Source organism: Loxodonta africana, chromosome 19 (genome assembly GCF_030014295.1).
Source record: "Loxodonta africana isolate mLoxAfr1 chromosome 19, mLoxAfr1.hap2, whole genome shotgun sequence".
Taxonomy (NCBI): domain Eukaryota; kingdom Metazoa; phylum Chordata; class Mammalia; order Proboscidea; family Elephantidae; genus Loxodonta; species Loxodonta africana.
Genome location: NC_087360.1, coordinates 75,073,061 through 75,097,004, shown reverse-complemented (window position 1 = coordinate 75,097,004; position 23,944 = coordinate 75,073,061). Strand labels below are relative to the sequence as shown.

At 38.9% G+C, this 23,944-nt stretch overlaps 1 protein-coding gene across 6 annotated transcripts in view; it reads right to left on the bottom strand.

Annotated features, from left to right (window-relative positions):
• Positions 1 to 23,944, bottom strand: part of TUSC3 (tumor suppressor candidate 3) — a 151,272-nt gene that overhangs the window by 45,127 nt on the left and 82,201 nt on the right. For 5 of the 6 annotated variants that reach the window (XM_023551161.2, XM_010592493.3, XM_010592494.2 and 2 more), the window contains exon 6: positions 22,740 to 22,829. The exons of the other annotated variant lie outside the window; for it this stretch is intronic. In XM_023551161.2, the coding sequence (XP_023406929.1) occupies positions 22,740 to 22,829 (90 nt within the window). The remainder of the gene's footprint in view (positions 1 to 22,739; positions 22,830 to 23,944) is intronic. 6 annotated transcript variants of the gene reach the window in all.

Below are 23,944 nucleotides of genomic sequence, written 5' to 3'. Positions count from 1 at the left end.
TCAATATAAATGCAGATATATGAGAACTGTCCTGCATTTAACAGGCTGATCTACAACTTGTAGTTCCATTACAGGCATTTGATAGCATTGGACCCAATCATCTTCAATACCCAAAAACCAAACCCATCGCTGTCACGTCAATTCCGACTCATAGCGACCCTACAGGACAGAGCAGAACTGCCCTATAGAGTTTCCAAGGAGCACGTGGTGGATTCAAACTGCAGACCTTTTGGTTAGCAGCTATAGCACTTAACCACTATGCCCCCAGGGTTTCCATCATCTTCAATAGAGGTAGTCTAATGATTAGAAGCCCCGGCTCCAAACCAGGCTGCGGGCTTGGAATCCTGGCTGTGTGAATTGGGCACATTACTTAAGGAACCTATGGTTTAGTCTCCTCATCTGTAAGATGAAGATAAAAGAGTATGTGGTGCAGTGTGGTTAAGAGATAGGCCGCTGAACAAAAGGTCGGCAGTTCGAATCCACTAGCCACTCCCTGGAACATTATGGGGCAGTTCTGCTCTGTCCTATAGGGTGGCTATGAATCAGAATCAACTCAATGGCAACAGGTATACAAATAATATAACTTTAATATAAAATATTAAAAGATGTGGAGTGCTATGAGAAAAGAAAACGTAGAACAGAGTAAGGAAGGTCAGAGTGTTGAGATCTGGAGGCCGGTTGTAATTTAAATGGGAGTGGGAGTCAGAATAAACACCACAGAGAAGATGGCATTTGATCAAAGGCTTGAACAAGGGTAGACAGCTAGTCATACTGATTTTGGGGGAAACACACACAAGGCAGAGGGAATAGTAGCCAGAGCAAAGGCCTGAAGTGTTCAAGAACAGTAAGATCAGTGTGGCTGTTGAGGGTTAGGGGAGATACAGGAAGGCTTCAGCAGAAGCGTGACACCCTCTGTGTTGAGAACAGACTCTAATGGAGCAAGGATAGAGGCAAGGAGACCAGAGAGAGGCTACCACAGTAATCCAAACCAAAGACGCTGTCAGCTTCGTCAGGTTGATGGTAGGCGGTAAGAAGTGACCTCATCCTGGATGTATTATGAAGGAAGAGCCAACAGGATTTCTTGTTTCTTGTTTATTTTTGTGTAGAAGGAGATGGACTACACATGTAAAAATCTACCATTTATAACTGATTGAATGTGCAGAAAAAATTTAAAGTCTAAATTCATAGTAAAAATATTTTGTAGTACTTACAGGAATACAAAGAACATTTCGAGTCAACTGGAGATACAGGAATTAAAATAAAATCTGCATTCTCACTTATGTATCTGTTGTTGCTGTCGTAGGGTGCCATCCAGTTGATTTTCGACTCAGTGACCCATGTCACAGAGTAGAACTGCCCCATAGGGTTTTCTGGCTGTAACCTTTACGGCAGCAGATCACCATGTCTTCCTCCCATGGAGCCACGGGGTGGGTTCGCACTGCCAACCTCTTGGTTAGCAGCGGAAAGTTATATCACAGGGCTCCTTGTTATATATCTCTTTATTAAAATAAAGAGACCACTGAAATGGTAAAATACACTTTAATTATGAAAGCGATCTGTTATGTTATTTGTCCATGAAGTTCCACTTTCTTTTTACATTTTCTCCTTTGGAAGAGGCACACTCCTAAAGAGCGCCTCTACACGAATGACCTCCCTCACCCCAATTTTATATTTTCACATTTTATAGAGTAATGCTGATTGGACATTTCTAGTGGAATAGCCCACCTGAATGTCATATTACTCTAAAATCCAAATTTTCCAAATAAATGGCAATCTTCTCCACAACAAAGTAATTCATCTTTGCCAACCTTCCATGTTTTCGTCAATAATGGAATCCTTCTCCTACCAGCCTGAGCTTCAACTTTGACTTCTCTACCTATAATCAATCATAAAGCCATTGAGCACTCCCTGTTCTATATCCGTCACTTTTGTTACTCGACTGAACATATTCTGTTCATGTGTTTATATCATGCTTGGATTACAGACTCTGTTCTTTCATCTTTGCTCTCCAGTATCGCACTTCCAGCTAATTCTTCCAAAACTGCCACTTTCATTAATCTATTGCTCACAAACTTTGAAATTTTAAAATCGCTTAGACATCAATCAAAGCCCTTGGCAGTCTAATTCAAACACCTTTCAATCAATTGATCAATCGGTGGACAAATACCATTCAGTGCTTAGGAGGTAAGAGATAGTGTGCTCCATAAAATGAGAAAAACAATTAAATATAAAACACGGTTTCTTTGCTCTAAAGAAAACATAGTACATATGCATGAAGGCAAAAAAATCATATAAGGCAAAAGAGAATGAGGGCTCTGCGTTCAACACTCTTGATTCGGCAGGCCAGGATTTGAATCTGTGCCTGGGCTGCCTCCTCTACAAATGGGTTCGATAGAATTTTTCTCTACTGAGAACTGCCAGGATTAAACAGATCATAAATTAATGAGATTAGCTAATGAACCGCTATCAATTTAGCTATGCGTCCAATGAGTTTTAGAGAAATATAGTTAAATTACTGTCCACTGAAAGGGCTGGAAAGACTACAGAGGGAGTTAACTGTAAACGGGGTATTTAAACGTAGATTCTGTGGAGCTAAGTAAGGGAACATCAAGTAGCTAGGAAGAGATCAGCAGAATGACAGAGGACAGGAAGCAAAATTATTTATCTGATTTTACTGAGAGGAAGTTTGGAGGCAGACATGATTGGGGTGCTCGGTTGAGTACTACTTTTTTTCACATTACTTTTACCAACTAAGTCATATGCTTCAGTCAAAACTGTCTCTTCGCAGCCTTCAGACATCCTGTCCCCATTTTAAACTCTATACAAGTTCTTAATGTTGTTTCATTTTCTTCTTCATCCAAACCAAAGAACAATCTTTCTTCTTACTGGTTAACCAAAATTCACTTTGATTTTAAGGGAAACTCAAATTCCACTTCCTTCAATAAAGCTTTTCCTGACAAATCTGCCTCAGGGTAAGACTTACTGTCTCTAAGCTATTAAAACACTTATTGTTTATAATACTCACTGTATATCTCAACCATATAACAGATTTATAATGCTACAGCTATTGATGGTGCTCTTAAGTCCAAAACCCTATGTGTCTCGGGAAAAAGAAATGTATTATTTATACAACAAACACACAGGAAATATTGTTACTATAAAGAGAACAGATTTCAAAAACTTACATCAACATATTTTAAAACAACTGAAACGTAAATACAATTAAACTTTAAAATAAAATTAAAAATGATTATAAAGATTTGTATATTCGTGGTAATTCAAGGATTTTTTTAAAACCCCGAACATCTGTTCGCAATCCCATATTTATTTTCTAACTTCTCAAATGATGTTAATATTGAAGTTAAATTTCTCTAAATGGCATGAAAAAGTTAAACTAAGGATATTACATAGCGATTTTTTTTTTTTTTAATTAATAAAACAGAATTTACTCTTTTCACACTTATGAGTTCATTAAATGATAGTCTGGTTTTCTGTAAGTATTTTTTTTGTTAAAAATTTAAAGTTTCTTAATATATAAATAATTTTGATACCTGGTAGTTAATTTTTTACAATTAAAATATATTTCTCCAAAGATTTCAAAAGTGTGTTCCATCAAAGTTTCTGAAAATGCAGAACTAAGTCTGCCCACTAGTTGTTATTTAAATGGAAACACTTGTATGTACTTAACATCTTACCCATTAATTGGTTTTGTTGTATATACTTCCATTTTTTTCATAGATGGGCGGACTTTTTCTTTACAGATTTCAAGAATCTTCTTCACCAACACCATAATTCAAAGGCATCAATTCTTCTTGGCTCTTCCTTACTCACTGTCCACCCTTCTCATGCATATGAGGTGACTGAAAACACCATGGTTTAGGTCAGGTGCACCTTAGTCTTGAAGTGACATCTTTGCTTTTCAACACCTTAAACAGGTCTTTTGCAGCAGATATGCTCAATGCAATACATCTTTTGATTTAACTTCTGCTTCTATGGGCATTGATTGTGGGATCAACTAAGATGAAACCCTTGACAACTTCAGTCTTTTCTCTGTTTATCATGATGTTACTTATTGGTCCAGTTGTGAGGATTTTTCTTTTCTTTATGTTGGAGGTACAATCTATACTGAAGGCTGTAGTCCTCGATCTTCATCAGTAAGTGCTTCAAATCCTCTTCACTTTCAGCAAGCAAGGTGGTGCCATCTGCATAACATAGGTTGTTAGTGAGTCTTCCTCCAATCCTCACGCCCTGTTCTTTATACAGTCCAGCTTCTCGGATTATCTGCTCAGCATACAGATTGAATACGTATGGTGAAAGGATACAGCCCTGACACACAACTTCCCTGACTTTAAAGCACGCATTAGCCCCTTGTTCTGTTCAAACAACTGCCTCTTGGTCTAGGTACAGGTTCCTCATGAACACGATTAAGTGTTCTGAAATTCCCATTCTTCACAATGTTATCCATAATTATTTGTTACGATTCACACAGAGCAAACGGGCATAAATGACACAAAGATTATATTACTCAATGCTAAGAAATAAAAAATATATATATAACATCACTATAACAACACTTAAAGAAACTGTGAAAATCAATTTTTTTTCTCTTTAAGAGAAAAGATTAACAGATGAAAGGCTGAGCAATTATAATTTATCCTACTTAACTGAAGTTAATATATCGTCTGCTTGCTACTACTGTTTTTCTTTAACAAATCATAACAATGTGTATTTTAAAAGTTAGTTTTTTGTTTATGATTTTTGTTTAGTTTTTAAAAACACAGTAAAAACCTAACTATATCCAACTACAGGGAGGAGCAGGTTTTAACTTTTAAAATATATTCTCAAACAGTCAAATAACCCTAATTGCAAACTAAAAGTTCTCAAGTGAAAAGCCCGTTTCAATAAACAGATAAAACACATTTGCAATTAGCATCATCCTTATGAATATAAGTAATCAAGACACTATTCTTCTCTAAAAGTGATTCTCTCACACAAATTAAACAAGATCCAGAGAGCCTTAATTTGCTTAGTAAACCACACCTGTTTACCGCAACGGTACACTTACTGTGATGGCTAAGGCTGTGTGTCAACTTGGCTAGTTCGTGATTCCCAGTATTGTGGGATTACCCACCATTTTGTCATCTGATGTGAGTATCCTATGTGTTGTAAATCCTACCTGTATGATGTTAATGAAGCAGGATTAAAGACAGCTATATTAACAAGGCAGGACTCAATCTACAAGACTGTGTCTTAAGCCAATCTCTTTAGAGATATAAAAGCGAGAAGCTAGCAGAGAGACAGGGGATCACATATAACCGAGAAAGTAGAGCTAGGAGCACGCATCTTTTGGACCTGGGGTCCCTGCACGAAGAAGCTCCTAGTCCAGGTGGAGATTGATGACAAGGACCCTCCTTCAGTGCCGACAGAGAAAGAAAGTGTTCCCCTGGAGCTATCACCCTGAATTTGGACTCCTAGCTTACTAGACTGTGAGGGAATAAACCTCTGTTTGTTGAAGTCATCCACTTACGGTATTTCTGTTACGGCAACACTAGATAACATCTAAAGCCAAGTGGGTGTGCTCTTTTTATAGTCAACAAATGATAATTCATGTAATTCAATGAATGATCAGAAGTAGCGTTCTTGTAGTTAGAATTGTTATAATATTGGTCTGGATGGATGAATCAATTTCACAAGTTTGCCTACAACATAACATCCCAAATTTAAAACCACAAATGGTAGACTAAAGTTGACAGCTCGATACATGCTTCCCTTGGAGCACTTCGACTTTCCTAAAAGACTGGAATTATTGTGCAACAGAAGACGATTATATGATTGTCCAAAATACATTCACAGTCAGATCTCTGCACAATCAGGAGTCCAATGTGGTTCACGTTCCACCCATAAAAAATAAAAAACCAAACCCGTTGCTGCCATGGAGCCAATTCCAACTCATGGCGATCCTACAGGACAAGGCAGAACTGTCCCACAGGGTTTTCACGTAGCGGCTGGTGGATTCAAACTGCCAACCTTTTGGTTAGCAGCAGAGCTCTTAACCACTGCACCAGCAGGGTTCCAATTTTTTTCACGTTATGAAATATTTATCATTATATTAACGTCCATCTTGTATCACAAAAAATCACAGCGCACATTTTAGTATAAGCAACACAAAATCATCGTACTAAGAAAAACACTGATAATATTGCTGTCTTTTCTTAACTCATGCAAACATAATTTCAGAACAGAAGCTTCTTCTATTGACATTTCAAAGGTTTTTAAGTATTCTCATTATGACTGTGACATGTGCTTGACTGATAAGAGCAAAGTCATGAAGGAAGTTTGAAGGGTACTTTCTTAATTAGGTTACTTAGAACCAGCAGCATTTTAATACCTAATTGAATACCCTTGTTAGATCACATATTATGAGAAATCTTTACATAATTTCCTAGAGAAATGACCTCATAATACAATGCTGTTCAAGATAAATAACATTTTTTTCTTTTCCTTTGCTTCCTTAACTGACTTATTAATAAACACAAAGAATAATACTAAATAGGATCTAAAATGAAAATAAGTAGCATACATGCAACTATACATTCAAAGATACAACCATACACATTCACCTTAATAGCCGCTCATTAATAATTGAAAATTCAGGGGAGCATTATGCTACACTATACTACATAAAATCTAAAAAATAAATTAGTTGCTGTCAAGTAGATTCTGACTCATGGCGACCCCATGTGTTACAGAGTGGAACTGCTCCATAGCCTTCTTGGCTATTATCTATACGGAAGAAGATCATGAGGATTTTCTTCCATGGCACTGCTGGGTGGGTTTAAACCACCAACTTTCAGGTTAGTAGTTGAGTTTAAACTGTGCCACCTAGGGATCTTACTATACTATATGTTGTCGTCGTTGTGTGCTGTCAAGACAACTCTGATTCATAGAAACCCTACAGGACAGAGTGGAACCGGCCCAGAGAGCTTTCTAGGCTGTAATCTTGATAGAAGCAGAACGCCAGGGCTTTTCTCCTGCGGAATGGCTGGTTAGTTCAAACAGGCCGTTTTGTTAGCAGCTACGTGCTTAACCATTGCATCACCAGGGCTCCTTTACTATATATCCCAACAAAAGAAAACCCAGCGCCGTCGAGTTACTATATATAAGGACTACTAAATCAATAGGAGGTAACAAGGTAACATCCTCGTCTGGAGATTACATCTAATTCAATTATGTAAAGAAGATAACTACTTTTGTTACACTAACTACTAAAATTTGAGAGAGATTCAACCATGTACAATATGAGTGTCTTAAGAAAGTGTATTTAATTGGAATCCAGAATCCAAACTTGCAACATCTAAGAAGTCAAAGAGAGATGATTTTTATTATTTTCTGTAGGTATGGTCTATAAAGTCACCAAGAACACTGAATTAGCATACCGAACCATTGATCTTAGGAACAATACAGGATGAGGTTCCTGCAAGCCTCTGGTCACAATATTTTTGTGAACAAATCAACGCATAACATTGTTTTATGTGTGTTTCTGTTTAAACAGCTTATTTAATATACTGTTGATGCATTAACATTGAACTCTCAGCCAACAGCACTATAGCTCACAGCTTTCTTGAGGCACATTACAGCTTTCTTGGGCTTAGGAACACTAGACAGCACTTCAGCACTGCATTTGAGGGCCGTTTTAAACAATAAAATCACTAATGGAAAGCAAAAATATGGTGCTGAAGAGACCACAAAACTGACCCTTGTTTATTACAGTATTAGAGCTGAGACAAGGAGGCAGAGTGTTGCCTTGTTTCACAACAAGGTATGTATGTGTACACTGAGAATCTCAGATTTTTTCCACTCTTGTATACAGCCACAAATGACTGAGAAACTGCTGCAAATGTTGATTTTGGAGTCACGAATAAATTTTAGCAAGTAGGCAAATTTGCAAATATTGAATCTGTGAATAATTAGGATTGGCTATACATTCACTCCTCACTTATCAATACAGTTAGGTTCCAAATTCCATGTCACAATGACAAAATCAGTATTATGTAAAAATGGAGGATGACCACATCAGATCACAAAATAGAGGATGACTACATCATTACATAACAGCCAATATTACACCACTGCGTAAGTGCCAGATTATATCATTACACAACTTTCAAATGACACATTACATAACTGCCAAACCACTGAGAATCCTGGCCCAGCCAAGCTGACACACAACCTTCACCATCACAGCCAGCGTTACTCTTACCTTGCACCTCAGCATTCGTTACTGCCAGACGTATGTTGTTAATGCGCAAAACAGGTGGACAGTAGATTTTTTACTATTGTTGTAAACATGAAATGTCTGATAATAAGATATTCGATAAGTGGCGAGTAGGTGTAGTGGGAGATGGATGCCTTGAAGATGACCTCTGTTGTTTCACTGCACAGGGCCCGACGGTTTACAAGCAGGAAGATAAATATAGAATTTTACTTGATTATAAACAAGACAAGAGCATGAAGGAGGGAATGACACATGCACCTAACTGCCATATAAACCAAACCCACTGCCGTCGAGTCCATTCCGACTCACAGCAACCCTACAGGACAGAGTAGAACTGCCCTGTAGGGTTTCCAAGATTGTAAATCTTTAAGCAAGCAGGCTACCGCATCTATCTCCTGCAGAGTGGCCGGTAGGTTCAAACTGCCAACCTTCTGGTAAGTAGCCAAGTGCTTTAGCCACTATGCCACCAGGGTTCCTTGCACCTAACCTCAGAACTCCAATAAATATGAAACTAACATTGACAGAACTGATTAAAGGAGTAATAGAAACTTCTACAATAATAGTTGGAGACTTCAATATACCACTTCCAGTAATGGACGGAACATTTAGAAAAAAGATCAATGACAACACAGGGGACTTGAACAACACTGTAAACCAACTAGACCTAACAGACATATACAGAACACTCTATGCAACAAAAGGACAACATACATTCTTCTCCACTGCACACGGATCATTCTCCAGGATAGGCCATATATGCTAGGTCACAAAATAAATCACAATAAGTTTTAAAAGACTGAAATCAAACGAAATATCTTCTCTGACCACAATGAAGTAAAACTTGAAATTAGTAACAGAAAAAAAAACTTGAAAATACACAAATATGTGGTAATTAAACAACATACTATTAAACAACCAAAGGATCAAGGAAGAAAGCAAGAGACAAGCTGAAAACTACTTCGAAGTGAATGAAAATGGACACACAACATACCAACACTTATGAGACGGAATGAAGGTGGTGCTCAGAGGGAAATCACAGTGGTAAATGCCTACATTAAAAAAGGAGAAAGATTTGAAATCAATAACCTAACTCTACAAATTGAGGAACAGGAAAAAGAGTAAACCTAGCTCAAAGCTACCAGAAGGAAGAAAATAATAGAGTAGAAATAAACAGAATAGAGAATAGAAAAACAAGAGAACCAAAGAAACCAGATGTTGGTTCTTTGAAAGCATCAATAAAACCAACAAAGCTCTAGCTAGATTGACAAAGGAAAAGAGAGAGATGTGAATAACTAAAATGGGAAACGAAAGTGGGGCCATTACAACTGAACATACAGAAATAAAAAAGAATATAAGAGAATACTATGAACAGTGATATGCCGACTAATTAGACGACTTAGAAGAAACGGACAAAGGCCTATAAACACATTGCTATTGTTAGGTTCCGTTGAGTTGATTTTGACTCATACTGATCCCACGTGACAGAGGAGAACAGCCCCATAGTGTTTTCCAAGCTGTAATTTTTATGGCAGTAGAACACCCGGTCTTTCTCTCCCGGAGCCACTGGGTGGGTTCTAACCACCGGCCTTTCAGTTAGGAGCTAAGAGAATTGCAGCTGAAAGTATACTGAATTTCAAGATGAGATTATCATTTAGAAAAACTTCAGAAAAAGAAATTAAAAGTATAAGGTAGTTGGACTATATTATTTATTTCTATTTACATATTACATTCTATAATTATGCTCAACTAGCATACCACTTTAAAGTTTATAGCTATACCACTGTCCCCAGTTACTTCTTCAACAAAGTCCTTGAACTGGTAAAGTGATAAGAAAGAAGCTTCCTTCCCTAAAATGAGATTTCGTAATCATTTGGGGAATCAGCATGCAAGAACCTCAGCAGTTCTTCCCTGCACTAGAGGATAAATTAAACAAGACAGTCCCAGTTCTGCCTTCTTTGCCTAGCTACTATTTTCAGCTTCAAAAAGGAAGGACTACGTAAAAGAGTCAGATGTGGTCATCCTTCTGTTGTGTCTCTCCCTAAAAAAAAAAAAATAAAAACCAAACCTGCTGCTGTCGAGTCAATTCCGACTCACAGAGACCCTACAGGACACAGTAGAACCACCTGGTAGAGTTTCCAAGAAGTGCCTGGTGGATCTGAACTAACGACCTTTTGGTTAGAAGCCACAGCACTTTACCACTATGCCACCAGGGTTTCCAATTATCAGAGGAAATAGGATTATTTGAGTAAGAAATTCAAAAGCTGCCTATTCATTTGGGCTTCTGCTGACAATACTTTCTAATCTCTTTTGAAACCACTAACCCTTTTGTGGGGTGTGGGACCACTTCAGGGATATCATCAGCTGTCCTCTCTTAACCTGAAGAAGTGTGGCTTTTATCCACACATACTCATTGCGAACACTTTCCTAGACCACTCCCTTTTAGACAGCACAGATATAAAACAAACAATTAGCAACTGTTCTTTTCTAAATTGGTGAACAAGGACGATGTATTTCCTAGATCAGGAATGTAAACAGGTAGTTTCAGCTCAACTCTCTGGAGCTCCACTACCTATTATCTTTGACTAGGCCTCCTCATGTCGAAACCGAGTGAACGGCGAGTCTGCAGTCTTGTGTAGCTATTAGAAAAGCTAAGAGGAAAGTTTTTTTGTTGTTCATTGGTTTGTTTTTTAAGTCACATAGCCTGGTACCCACAAAGAAAGGTTCTGCTTCTCCACATTCCTGTTCAGAACACATTTGGAGAATAGCACTGAAACCTAAACCCAGCATTTAAAAGTGGCTTGGACAAAATTGAGAGCAAAAACAAGAGCCAGCATGGTAAGGAGTTACAAAATCTGTCCTACGGCCACAGTTGAAGGAGCTGGAAATAGATCTCTTAAAAAGAGTCGGTATGATAACTAGCATCAAATACTTGTTGAGATGATATGAGGAACTTAAACCCAAAAAACCCATTGCCATCGAGTCGATTCCAACTCATAGTGACCCCATAGGACAGAGCAGAACTGCCTCACAAGGTTTCCAAGGAGTGACTGGTGGATTTGAACTGCTGACTTTTTGGTTGGCATCTTAGCTCTTAACCACTGCGCCACCAGGGCTCCATGAGGAACTTAGATGGGGCTGATTCTATGAGATTCCAGGCAGTGAACAGGAGAGCGCTAGTATTAAGCATTTCAAAGGACCGGTTTTCAGTTCAGTATAAGGAATATCTTCCCCCAAATTAAAGCTTTCGAAAGCTAAAATTGGCTGTCTCATGAGAAAACGAGTTCCCCAGGACCTACATTGTTTAAGAAAAGGCTCAACAATCATTATTTGGTAGGGATGTTGCACAAGGGATTCTGACTCGTTAGGATACTCACCCTGACAACTTCTGGAGTCTCTGTTATCTAAATGTCTACAAAAGCAAGCTCCAGCAGACCTTGTAAACAGAATGTTTTTACTTTTACCCCACACACACCCTATTGGTTCCTTATATAATGGCTCTTCCATTCTCATCACATTGTCATTACCTTGGTTGTGGACTTCATAACTTGCAATTCATCAACAACCTCTAAACTTATCTCTGAGAACTGAGACCATCTGTCTCAACATGACTTACTAGTTTATTGAAGAAAATCTTCGCCTGGCAAAATAAGGCTATAAACAAACAAACAAAATAACCTCACTGTTTGCTTCTGGAAATTCTTACAGATCAATTTATCATAGACACTAGCTGCGCCTGGACAAACAGCTTACTTTAAGATTCTCGCTTTGCAGTGTCCAGCAAACCTAAACTACTCCATTACAAAATGTGTCTAAGCTAAATCAGCTCCCTGCCTCAAAAAACCCATCTTAAAACACTTGAGCCCAGACCCCAAAGCCCTGTAGGTATCCCATAACTTGCTCCTTCTGATACCCTGGGAAGACTTCCTTATTGCTTAGCTTTCCTTTATTAACAAGTTGTCTGTGATGCTCATTAGAAGTGTACTTTGGACATATTATCAGGAGGGACCAGTCCCTGGAGAAGGACATCATGCTTGGTAAAGTGAAGGGTCAGCAAAAAAGAGAAAGACCCTCAATGAGATGAACTGACACAGTGGGTGCAACAATGGGCTCAAGCATAACAACGATTGTGAGGATGGCACTGGACTGGGCAGTGTTTTGCTCTGTTGTACACAGGGTCTCTATGAGTCAGAACCGACTCGGTGGCACCTAACAACAACTATTGACATTGTAGGGAGTTCAACATCACATGTATCTACTTATACACTGAACCAACAATCACCCCTCTCTCTCCCAAAACACCTTCTATACCCACTAGAAAACCAACCCTCTTTTAAAACACAACATTTAATATATTATTTAATGGTTTAAAATATTTCAACAGTAAAACATATATACTCACAAGGCTTTTTATAAATAATCTTAAGTCTCAAAAACATCATGTTGAGTGAAACAAAAAAAAAATCAGACATATACTGTACGATTTTTTCCTTTCTTTTTGACTAAAGCAGTCAGAAACTATCATCTCCTAACAACAAATATTATTCTGAGATTTAATAGTTTCAAACGATGAGGTGCCATAGTGATAATACAGCCCTTTCTTTTTCATAAATGAGGCTTAGGATAGCTTGCATGAATGGACCTAAACAACAGCAGAAAGTGGTATTGAACTGTATGTGCAATCTCAGAAATTTTTTGGATGCTACTTTTAAAAAAGCATGTACTGTTTTGGTCCCATATAATTTTGAAAATATGAAAAGAAATTGTAGGTATTAGTTTGATTACCCAATTAAACTGAGTCTGACAGACATACACATAAAAGGAAGAGTACCGTATTTTTAAGTAATAAGGCTCCATTCTACTTTTTTTTTTTTTTGCCAACCACACACCCCCAAGGGTATTTTTGTAAGCGTTCTATCTTAATTTTTTATACATGTTGCTGTAAAAAAAATTAGCATAGCACACTTATGAAAATACCTCAGGGGACACAGTTGGCAAAAAAACGTAGACCTCATGAGCTATCTGCGTAAAAATACAGTACAGCGGTGTGATGTCATCTTGTATAATGGGAAAAGCATTTCTGAAGATCTAAAGTTTACATTTTGAACCTGAAACTACAGTCTAAAGATTTAGTAAGTATACAAATTCCGTATCAAATCTCAGACGTAATATATGGTTAATGGCTACTTATTTTACAATGTTCCTTCTATTGTAAAAATGATTGCCGTGATTCTCGTAATGAAATAAAACTGTAACGTTACCTAACTTACAGAGCTTTTGACAGACTCCTGCAAGATTTGATGTAGGGCAGAATAATTTTGTTTCTTGGCAGAAATAAAATGCGACTTTTCACGGTAATTGCTTCTTGGGAGAGAATTAAAGCATTTTTTCATTACTAACACAGTAACTCTGCTAGTACATCTGTTATAAATTTCATTTCAGGAAAGAGGCCTACTTTGAATATTATAAACTTCAACAGTGGCTTTGTTTTCTTTTTTTAAGTTACACCTTCAGGGATAAAATCAAAGATTCTAAGTTATAGCAGAGGCAGGCAATACGTAAGCAATGTTTTAACACGTTTTATGGTATATATTTCAACATACAGTTTGCAGCAAGTCCAATTTAAAATGTTTTAGATAAACACAAAACCTTTCAGATGCACCAGAGCTTTAGCACACGTACGGAAAAAAAAACAATTACAACATGAATAAAATAGCTTATTAAGTAAATACAGATATTGTTCCATAGTTGGAAATCATTTCATAAAGAATTTCTGAGTTGCTTGCTGTCAGTGGTCTCCTAGTTAGTGAGTAAAAATATAGTGAATTTAAAGCACTTAGTTTGTCAAATTACTCCAAAAAATAATTAAACAAAAAATTCACAAAATACAAAAATATTCACAAAACAAAACTCTTTACATTTTACAAACATCTAGGAGAAAACAAGCAGTATCATCCCTCTAAATACAGAATTAAATGTAAAAGATCCATTAGGTCTGGTAATTTTATGTGCAAGTTCTTTGGCTCATTCATTCATTCACTCAGCAAATATTTATAGCCTTACCAAGAGTACCAAGATGAGTAAAACTCCGATTCAACGGTCAAGATAATTTAACTTTATTAGTGGATATGACTGTTGTATTTTTATGCAAATAACACCTGCCTCCTATGTTTGTTTGCCAGTTGCTCCCTCTCACTGCAAGGTATTTTCAGAGGCACTGGTATGCCAATTTTTTTTACATGTTGCTATAAAAAAAAAAAAAAAAATTAGCATAGCATGCTTATGAAAATATCTCGCGGGGGGGTAGTTGTTGGCAAACAAATGTAAAAGGTGGGCATTATTTGCCTAAAAATTTGGTATTCAAATATATGTAAGATTAACCACTGGGCCACCAGGGCTCCATAATGGCCCTCAAGGAAAGAAACTGTGAGCAGAGGGTTTTATAATTAACTACCTCAGAACAGAACAATTTTATATCCGCCCAAGCTTAAACAAACACCTGTATCAAAAGAAGTGATACTCTGAGTAGAGGGATAGGCGGGATCAGACGCACAAAGAAAAGAATGCCATTCCAAGATTAGAATAATTACGACGAAGGAAGATGTGTTATGGAAGATGTGTTATTTACTCCTCGTAAACCAGAATTAAAATAAAATTTACATGCATCTTATTCTAATGCATGTTTTAGGTTTTTATTATTTAGTTAAAAATGATACCAAGATTTTAATAAAACTTATGGGGTGGGAAAAAGTGTCAGAGAGGAAGAAAGAAGGGAGGGAGACAGATCTGCTCTTATTTTTAAATATTCCACACGACTCAGGCTAAAAAATGGGACATTTCCCAAACGCATAGCTACTGTTTCTTTCAGAGTTATTAACTTTTCTGAAAGTTGAGGACCTATCTATAAACTAGAGCATAATTTGGTCTATAATATGACTAACTCATACTCTGGAATTTTTATAGAAAGGGACACAGTGTGTATTTAGTTCTGTTTTGATAATAACAGAATGTGACTGTCAAATTGCACTCTGTGACATATTTATGTGAATGTGATATGATATTTATGACTTTATGATAAAAAATCTTCCTAAACCACACAGGAACATAACATATATGAATACAATCTAACCTTTAGAAAATTTAAACAAATTTTCTCATAGATTCTAAACTTTTTAGCTAAAGTAATGTAGATAATATGAATATTAAAATGATAGTCTTTGAGTTTTTATTTTATGTTTATGAAAAATTCATTGTATTAAAATCATGGATAAGCATTTCATATAATCAAAATATAATGACACTTGCTAAATATGCACTGAATAGTACTATATCAAAAGATTCTGAGTTATTATAATCTGCATGGCCTTAATTTGAAGTTTTAGCAATATAACTTTAAAATACTCTTTTCAAGTTAGGGTATATGAGCTTATTATGAATTACGACTAATAAAATTATACTTTATTGGTAGGATGAGAATAATTTCCTTGTTTTTCAAAGCTCACCGGGGTCTATTTAGACATTACTCTTTCCAGTGTACTAAATAATTTCCCATAATTGGAAAAAAATTAAACAATATGAACTAGTTGTAAGTAATTTATTCCTTTCTCTGTGGGAGACGCAATGCTTCTTCTCTTTCACTTTAACATTTTCTCCTTGGAAATCTCTGGATTCTCAGAGAGAATATTTAACTGTATTAGACGAAGCTTGCAGCAGTAGAAGCATCCTCATTCTGCAGTTCTAGAAGCCCCTGTGTATGTGTTTTCAAGGTTTTAATTAAAGTACTAACGAGTCTGGAGAAAACATTTTTCAGACATATTTAACATTTTGGGAAGGCTGAAAAATAGAACCTGACTACCAATTTGCAAAGACTTATTCATCTATTCAACTATCATTTATTAAATGTCCTTCGTATATGCTTTGCTAGGAGGTAAGGATACAAATTACACGGTCCTTTTTAACGAACTGCCAGGGTCCCAGGTAGCAACAATTGAAGCAGAGGAGCACTTTGGGTGTAGGGTGACTGCAGACCTTGGTAAAGAAGATTCAGTCAGAGTTCAGGGTCAAGAATGCACATTGTTAATGGTGAGTGGAAACCAAAACTGGTAGAATGAGGGCATAAAACAGCAACAACAGATGCTAGAGACGAAGGCAAAGAGTTTGCCAATGGCCAACTAAACAGACAAGATATAAAAATTCCAAAGGAATCAAAAGATGGGCCACGCTTTCAAGGCCAGATGAAGAGCCCTAGCAACAATGAGACTGTTGTAACTCAGGTATATGGCAAAATAATCTGTTTCTGGGACCATACAATGGCTCATATCCCCACTAATCTCTGAGCTCCAAGAGATATACGCCCCTCTATGGCAAATACGGTGGCCAGCATTTAATAGTCTCTGATAAACATTCATTGCATGAAAAGCTGAAGAAATTAATAGATGATATACAGAGTCTTTGGAAACCCTGGTGGCATAGTGGTTAAGTGCTACAGCTGCTAACCAGAAGGTCGGCAGTTCGAATCCGCCAGGCGCTCCTTGGAAACTCTACGGGGCAGTTCTACTCTGTCCTATAGGGTCGCTATGAGTCGGAATCGACTCGATGGCACTGGGTTTATACAGAATCCCAATTCTAAACTCTACCATCTTCACTGCACATCTTAAGTGTATCAATTCCTCATATCTTTCTGATCTTTTTTGCTTTAAAAATGTCGTGATAATGTTAACATTCTCTTTGCTAGTAGTATGAATATTACAATAAAACTACCAAACATCCTTTGTAAATATGTTCAAAAACAGCATTTACTTGAAAAATGCCTATACAATTTCCAACTCATGACTGAAAATGGTAGGGCAGTACCTTTAATCCACCCCTCAAAAATCTAAAAAAAAAAAACGTGTAAAATCCCTGAGGCATGAAAGGGTAACTCACCAGGGAAAGTGTAAGACCATTATGGCTGTCTCAAACATAGAAAAGGTGCCTTATTAACAATAAATTCTACATTAAACCAGCACTTTGCAATAAAATACTTTTACACGTCCACGTAGAACACAGCTCTTAATCTCATTCACAACTGAAGTATTATTTCCATGGTAAAATTTTTGGGGTTATATATGGTAAACGAGAGCAGTCCTCAGATAGTGCTACAAGCCAAATCTTGAAAACAGAAGGGAATATATTTATTTATGGTGAGAGTTATAACCTAAGTACAAGCTTTATTTTGTTGAATGCATTTTACTCAAGATGACTGTTGAACAGCAATGTTTTTAGATCCCATGAAGCCATAGCTGTACAGTTACCCTTCAGCTACACAGTAATGACTGGCTTTGTGATGACTTTCACTTTGTTCCGTGGACTATTGGCGCTTGCCGTGTGCCACTACGGAGCATCTTAATAGTAACAAACAAGTAAACGTGCAATCAGCGGAGCGTCATACTCCCTGCACTATTAATTTTCTTTACATTCTCTGGGCTCATTTACATTCCAGTTCAGCACAGTGAAACTTTCGTTGCTAACACTTTCAGGTTCTTCTAGAAATATTTTATTCCACAATTAATATATGAAACTGTGAACAGAGTCACCAACCTTAATTTTTTGATTTTTCAATAGCTAAATTATTTGAAGGAAAAGGTAATTATAAAACCCTTGGCTGGCAATTTCTTTCCTTGAGTACCATTAAGGAGCCCTGGCGGTGCAGTGGTTAAGAGCCCAGCTGCTAACCAAAAGGTTCACAGTTTGAATCCACCAGCCACTCCTTAGAAACTCTTTGGGGCACTTCTACTCTGTCCTAGAGGGCTGCAATGAGTCGGAATCGACTCATGGGCAATGGGTTGGGTTTGGTTTTCGGGTAATATCTACATTAAGACCCAACAATGCACTCCACAGTCTTTCATTAGTCCAGTTAGCTCATCCAGTTAGAAAACTGGGCTATGAAAGCCAGAATCAGAAGTTCAGAGCTGACACAGGTTTACTACACGTGGATTCTGTCGGTTGCCACAAACTATACGCCATTCAGACCAGCCTTTCCTCAGGTGTGTACTGGGGATTGGGAGGTGAATGAGGCAGTAGGCATGAATGGCTCAGACTGTTCTACAACCACTTCTAGAAAATAAAATTTGAAACACAGGCCCTCTTGACAGAATATCAAAAACATGGTATAGGGGAACATGTTATCTATCCATCTATACATGGACTGTTAAAATGTGTAATAAGATTAAAATTACTTCAGATAGATCTTAAATTTGTATACATTTTTTATCACCTTTTCTGTAGGGATGTTTACAAGACATATAAAACCCGTTGCAGTTGAATCGATTCTGACTCATAGCAACTTTATAGGACAGAGTAGGACTGCCCCGCGGGGTTTCCAAGGCTGCAATCTTTACGGAAGCAGACTGCCACATCTTTGTGCCCTGGAGCAGCTGGTGGGTTCAAACCCCCAATCTTTCGGTTAGCAGCTGACCACTTAAAGCAAAAAGGGTGTGAAGAAATTAAAAAACAAAACACACACACAAAAATTCTAAGTTATTAGCGAAAACCTCTCTAATCTCTGTCTTAAAAATAAATGTTATGCGCATATTAAGGTTACTGATTGCTTTATGTTGATCCTATTATTCCTCTGACTAGTCAGCAAATAATTTAAAAAGAGAATTGAGAAAAGAACTTAAGACAATAAAATCCTAATAAGAATTCATTATAATCATTTAATAAAACATTTATTGAGGACCTGTTACATGTAAAAGTTGTAAAGATGAGAACTATGCTCAAGAGAAACTCTATGTTCAAGATTTGACTGATATGAGATACACAAAAACTCAAAAATTATTAACCTAAAAGAATGCATATGATACATAAATGGACAAACTACATGTTTATACGTATGAAAGGGAAGAAGGGAGAACTTCTAATGGAAGTTAATAAGGAATACATCGCAGAGGAAGGACAGACAGAGGACGGGTGTGATTTGCTAGAATTCGAGGACATTCCAGGAATTGAAGCAGCAAAATAAAACATATATTCAGGGAACAACGAACAGACAAAATTGGGTAACACTGAGCTCTCTTTGCAAAGTAGTAGAGGTTTAAGGTTGAGAACAGAGATTATGATGGACAGGAAATGGAGAGTTGCTTAGGATTTCTAACTTCACTGTTAACTGATCTCCACACAGATCAACATTATAGCTGTAATCAAGCTATGCTTCAGAAATACTCGTCTAGTGGCCTAAAATTTTAATCTAGGAAGCCAAGTGCCTGGAACGCACTCAGCAATCAGCAGATGGCATCATCATTGTTGCTGTTGTTAACAGGCACAGCTTCTTTGGAGCTTACTCCAGGAAACCACAGGTGATGGAATTACAGGCCTGTGAATTAGTCAACTGGTTGAAATGGTAAGACCATAGAGAATACAGTGATGTACCAAGACATTGCATAAGAATGTTGATCCATTTATCATATACTTTAACAAATCATAAACAAAAATAGAAAGTATGGCTTTAATATATTAATTTTCTACTTAAAGAATACTCTTTCAGAAGAGTATTAACAGGCAGGAATAAACAAAATTTATGAGATTTCCTAAGTATACACTTTTAAGTATTATCAATAAAATAATGATCACCTTTTTGTCTACATCTACTTGTCCAAACATTAGGTTTTATATTATGAATATAACAAAATAACCTATTATTACTGGTTCATTAGAAAAGTTTTTATTACACGACTGTCAATGTCAGGACCTTCTCTATGTAGTAGGAACACATCAGTAACAAAACAGGTAAGAACCCATGCTGCCTGGAGCTCATATCCTAGTGGGGTAATGGCAAAGGTAGATAAACAAAATGCAAAATAAGTATATAAAGTATTATAACTTATAATGAAGATACTAGGTGGTTAGTGCTACGGAGAAGAGATAACAGGAGAGTGTGGGGTGGGAGGAGGATGAGAAGAAGGGGGTCAGAAAAGGATTCATTGAGAAGACTGCAGCTGTCTGAAGACTTCAAAGTAAGGGGACAATTTACTGTGCTGTCCTTATTTCCTTTGTAACAATTTAATTTTGAATATTAAAACCTAAAGGCACTGTGAAATAACGTTTTCCTCTATATAATGTAACAATATGTAGACATAGTCAAACCACATCTGGATTATTAAGTCAGATGATTACCCAGAATCTACTCTTGACTTTCTACTCTTGCCATCTATGAGAGCAATAGGAAAATGTTCACAAAAATATGAGACCAAACTGGTCATCATGTGGTATCAATGACCACAATTCCGCCACTAGCCCCTAAAACCTGATTGGGCAGTCAGCTAACAGACAACAAATGAAGTGAATTATATCCCTACATTACAGTTCCAGAAGGAAGTCCAGACAAAGTCACAAACAATGCAGGGAGAAGAACCTGTTAGCTTTCTTTAATATTGAAGATATTTGAAACACTGTAAGCAATGAAGTGTCATCAGCTTAAAAATTTATAACATATTTTGTCACACAGTAATTTTATTCCAGTCAGAAACACTTTTTTTTTTTTTTTTTTTAGAAATTAAGGTGTAACAATGGCATTGTGGTGATGTTTTATAAAATAAGAGCTTATCTTCTAGGGATACCTACCAAAATATTTATGTATGAAATGATAACTGGATTGGGGAATAAGTCAAACAAGACTGCTTATGAGCTGACAACTGAGAAAGCTGGTCCGTGATCGAATTTGCTGTAGGTATGTGGGGGAGGGATCATTATACTACTCTCTCAACATCTGCATATTTTCTAAAAAGTTTTTTTTAAAAAGCATATTTTCAATCTTTTATTAATCTTTGCCAACCTAACAGCAACCTCGAGGAGGGTATTTTGTGATGATAACCTACCACCATACTTCCTAACCACCAAAAGGAAAGGGAAGACAACAAATCAAGTCACGTGAATTCGGCGGCAGCGACTCACGTGAACTCGGCGGCTCCTTTAACATCAGTGGTGTTTTAATGGTGTGGCTTAAACAGTTCCTAATGTTCTAATATAATGACTGACAGGGTTCTTAATATTTTAATTTCTTCTGTGGTAAATTAATTTTACCACTGGCCACAAACTATTTCCTCTCGTGTCATTACACGTTACTGCCACAGCAGAATACAAAGAGGAAAAACGAGTGCGCGCGTGTGTACGTGACGAATAAAATGGACACTAACGCGGTCCCCAGCCTACCACAGGCCGGCACGTCCGCGGCGTGTGCACGCGGTCCCCAGCCTACCACAGGCCGGCACGTCCGCGGCGTGTGCACGCGGTCCCCAGCCTACCACAGGCCGGCACGTCCGCGGCGTGTGCACGCGCTCCCCAGCCTACCACAGGCCGGCACGTCCGCGGCGTGTGCACGCGCTCCCCAGCCTACCACAGGCCGGCACGTCCGCGGCGTGTGCACGCGCTCCCCAGCCTACCACAGGCCGGCACGTCCGCGGCGTGTGCACGCGCTCCCCAGCCTACCACAGGCCGGCACGTCCGCGGCGTGTGCACGCGCTCCCCAGCCTACCACAGGCCGGCACGTCCGCGGCGTGTGCACGCGCTCCCCAGCCTACCACAGGCCGGCACGTCCGCGGCGTGTGCACGCGCTCCCCAGCCTACCACAGGCCGGCACGTCCGCGGCGTGTGCACGCGCTCCCCAGCCTACCACAGGCCGGCACGCCCGCGGCGTGTGCACGCGCTCCCCAGCCTACCACAGGCCGGCACGTCCGCGGCGTGTGCACGCGCTCCCCAGCCTACCACAGGCCGGCACGTCCGCGGCGTGTGCACGCGCTCCCCAGCCTACCACAGGCCGGCACGTCCGCGGCGTGTGCACGCGCTCCCCAGCCTACCACAGGCCGGCACGTCCGCGGCGTGTGCACGCGCTCCCCAGCCTACCACAGGCCGGCACGTCTGCGGCGTGTGCACGCGCTCCCCAGCCTACCACAGGCCGGCACGTCTGCGGCGTGTGCACGCGGTTCCCAGCCTACTACAGGCCAACCCGTCTGTGGCGTGTGCACGCGGTCCCCAGCCTACTGAAGGCCAGCACGTCTGCGGTGTGTGCACGCGGTCCCCAGCCTACTACAGGCCAGCACGTCTGCGGTGTGTGCACGTGGTCCCCGGCCTACCACAGGCCAGCACGTCTGTGGTGTGTGCACGCGGTCCCCGGCCTACTGAAGGCCAGCACGTCTGCGGTGTGTGCACGCGGTCCCCAGGCTACCACAGGCCAGCACGTCTGCAGTGTGTGCACGTGGTCCCCAGCCTACTGAAGGCCAGCACGTCTGTGGTGTGTGCGCGCGGTCCCCAGCCTACTACAGGCCAGCACGTCTGCGGTGTGTGCACGCGTGCACCTAAGCGGCAGACGCGGTAAGTATCTATACTGATCTACAAAAAGAACCCTTTCTTACTGAGTAAGAAACACAATTCATGATTCCAATATTAAACAAAATTAAGGCTCGGAGAACTGATGCTTACGACGTACACTTACCACTTGTCCATTGTGAGGGTTCTTATGAGCATATGGAGGCCCACGGATATGATTCCACATCTGGCCAGAAGTCATAGCAAAGACTATACACTGAAAAAGAGGGTTCGGTGTTAAACAATATGTAAACAAAAGAAAACCAGAATATCATATTTTTCAAAAATAACGGTCCTGAAACTACCTTTTAAAAATTATATATCAGCTCACCCGTTAAAAATTTTTTTCACTTATTAACTATGGCGGACTCTAGGTAAGTTACTTATTCTTCCTGCATCTCAGATTTTGTATCTATAAAACAAGGATATAATCTATGTTCAAGAATATGTTGATAACTAAATTGGTAACATATGGGAAGCATCTGATATGGCGATAATCTGAGACTCTGAGCTCATCAGAGCCAGTCAAAAGCATACGTTAGACACTTGGTGTTTTAGTGACGGTTTAAAGGACACACAACTATCTTCTAGATCTTCTAAACTTCATTTCTATATCACCTTGAATCACTGAAATCCTACATCCTTGGGTTACAGTACTCAGTTCCCTAGAGAAATGCTTTCAGCAAAGAAGATGATACAGCAAATTCGGATGTTCAGAGATGGAAGAAATCACAAAAAAGGAGTAAACTCAGAGGTCCTATGCCTGCTGTTATCTATCAGAAAAGGCTGTACTTGGAAAACTCACCTTGAAGATACAGGTATTGCAGGGACGACGACAGGACGAACCCGGGGCCAGAGGCACGCACTGTGACTTCTGTGTACGCACGCTTTGCTTAAATCACCTAGTATTTTTAAACTTATGAAATAGAACGCCTTCAGATTGGGATGTGTTTTTTGGGTTAAAGCAGTACCAGCACATCCTACTACCCTTTATCTTGTCCAACTGACTCTTTAATTTAGCCGCCAGCTTCCTGCAGGTGTCTGAGATTGAGACTTCTAGTGCCAGCAAAGGCTCAGGGCAAGACTGGGTTCTAAACCCACGTATGCACAGGGTGCAAACGGAAAGAGGGGATACAAAACAGTAAGAGAAAGATGGAACAGATTATGGAGGATCTCTGAGTCCAGAGAATTAATTTGGATCCCGTTCTAGAACTGCTTGGGAGCTACGGTGTTTCAACAGAGAATGAAAATGATACAACGCGTTTAGAGAGGGTAATCCGAATCTCCCTGCCTTTCTTTTTTCAGAATAACTCTGATATTAATACAGATTTC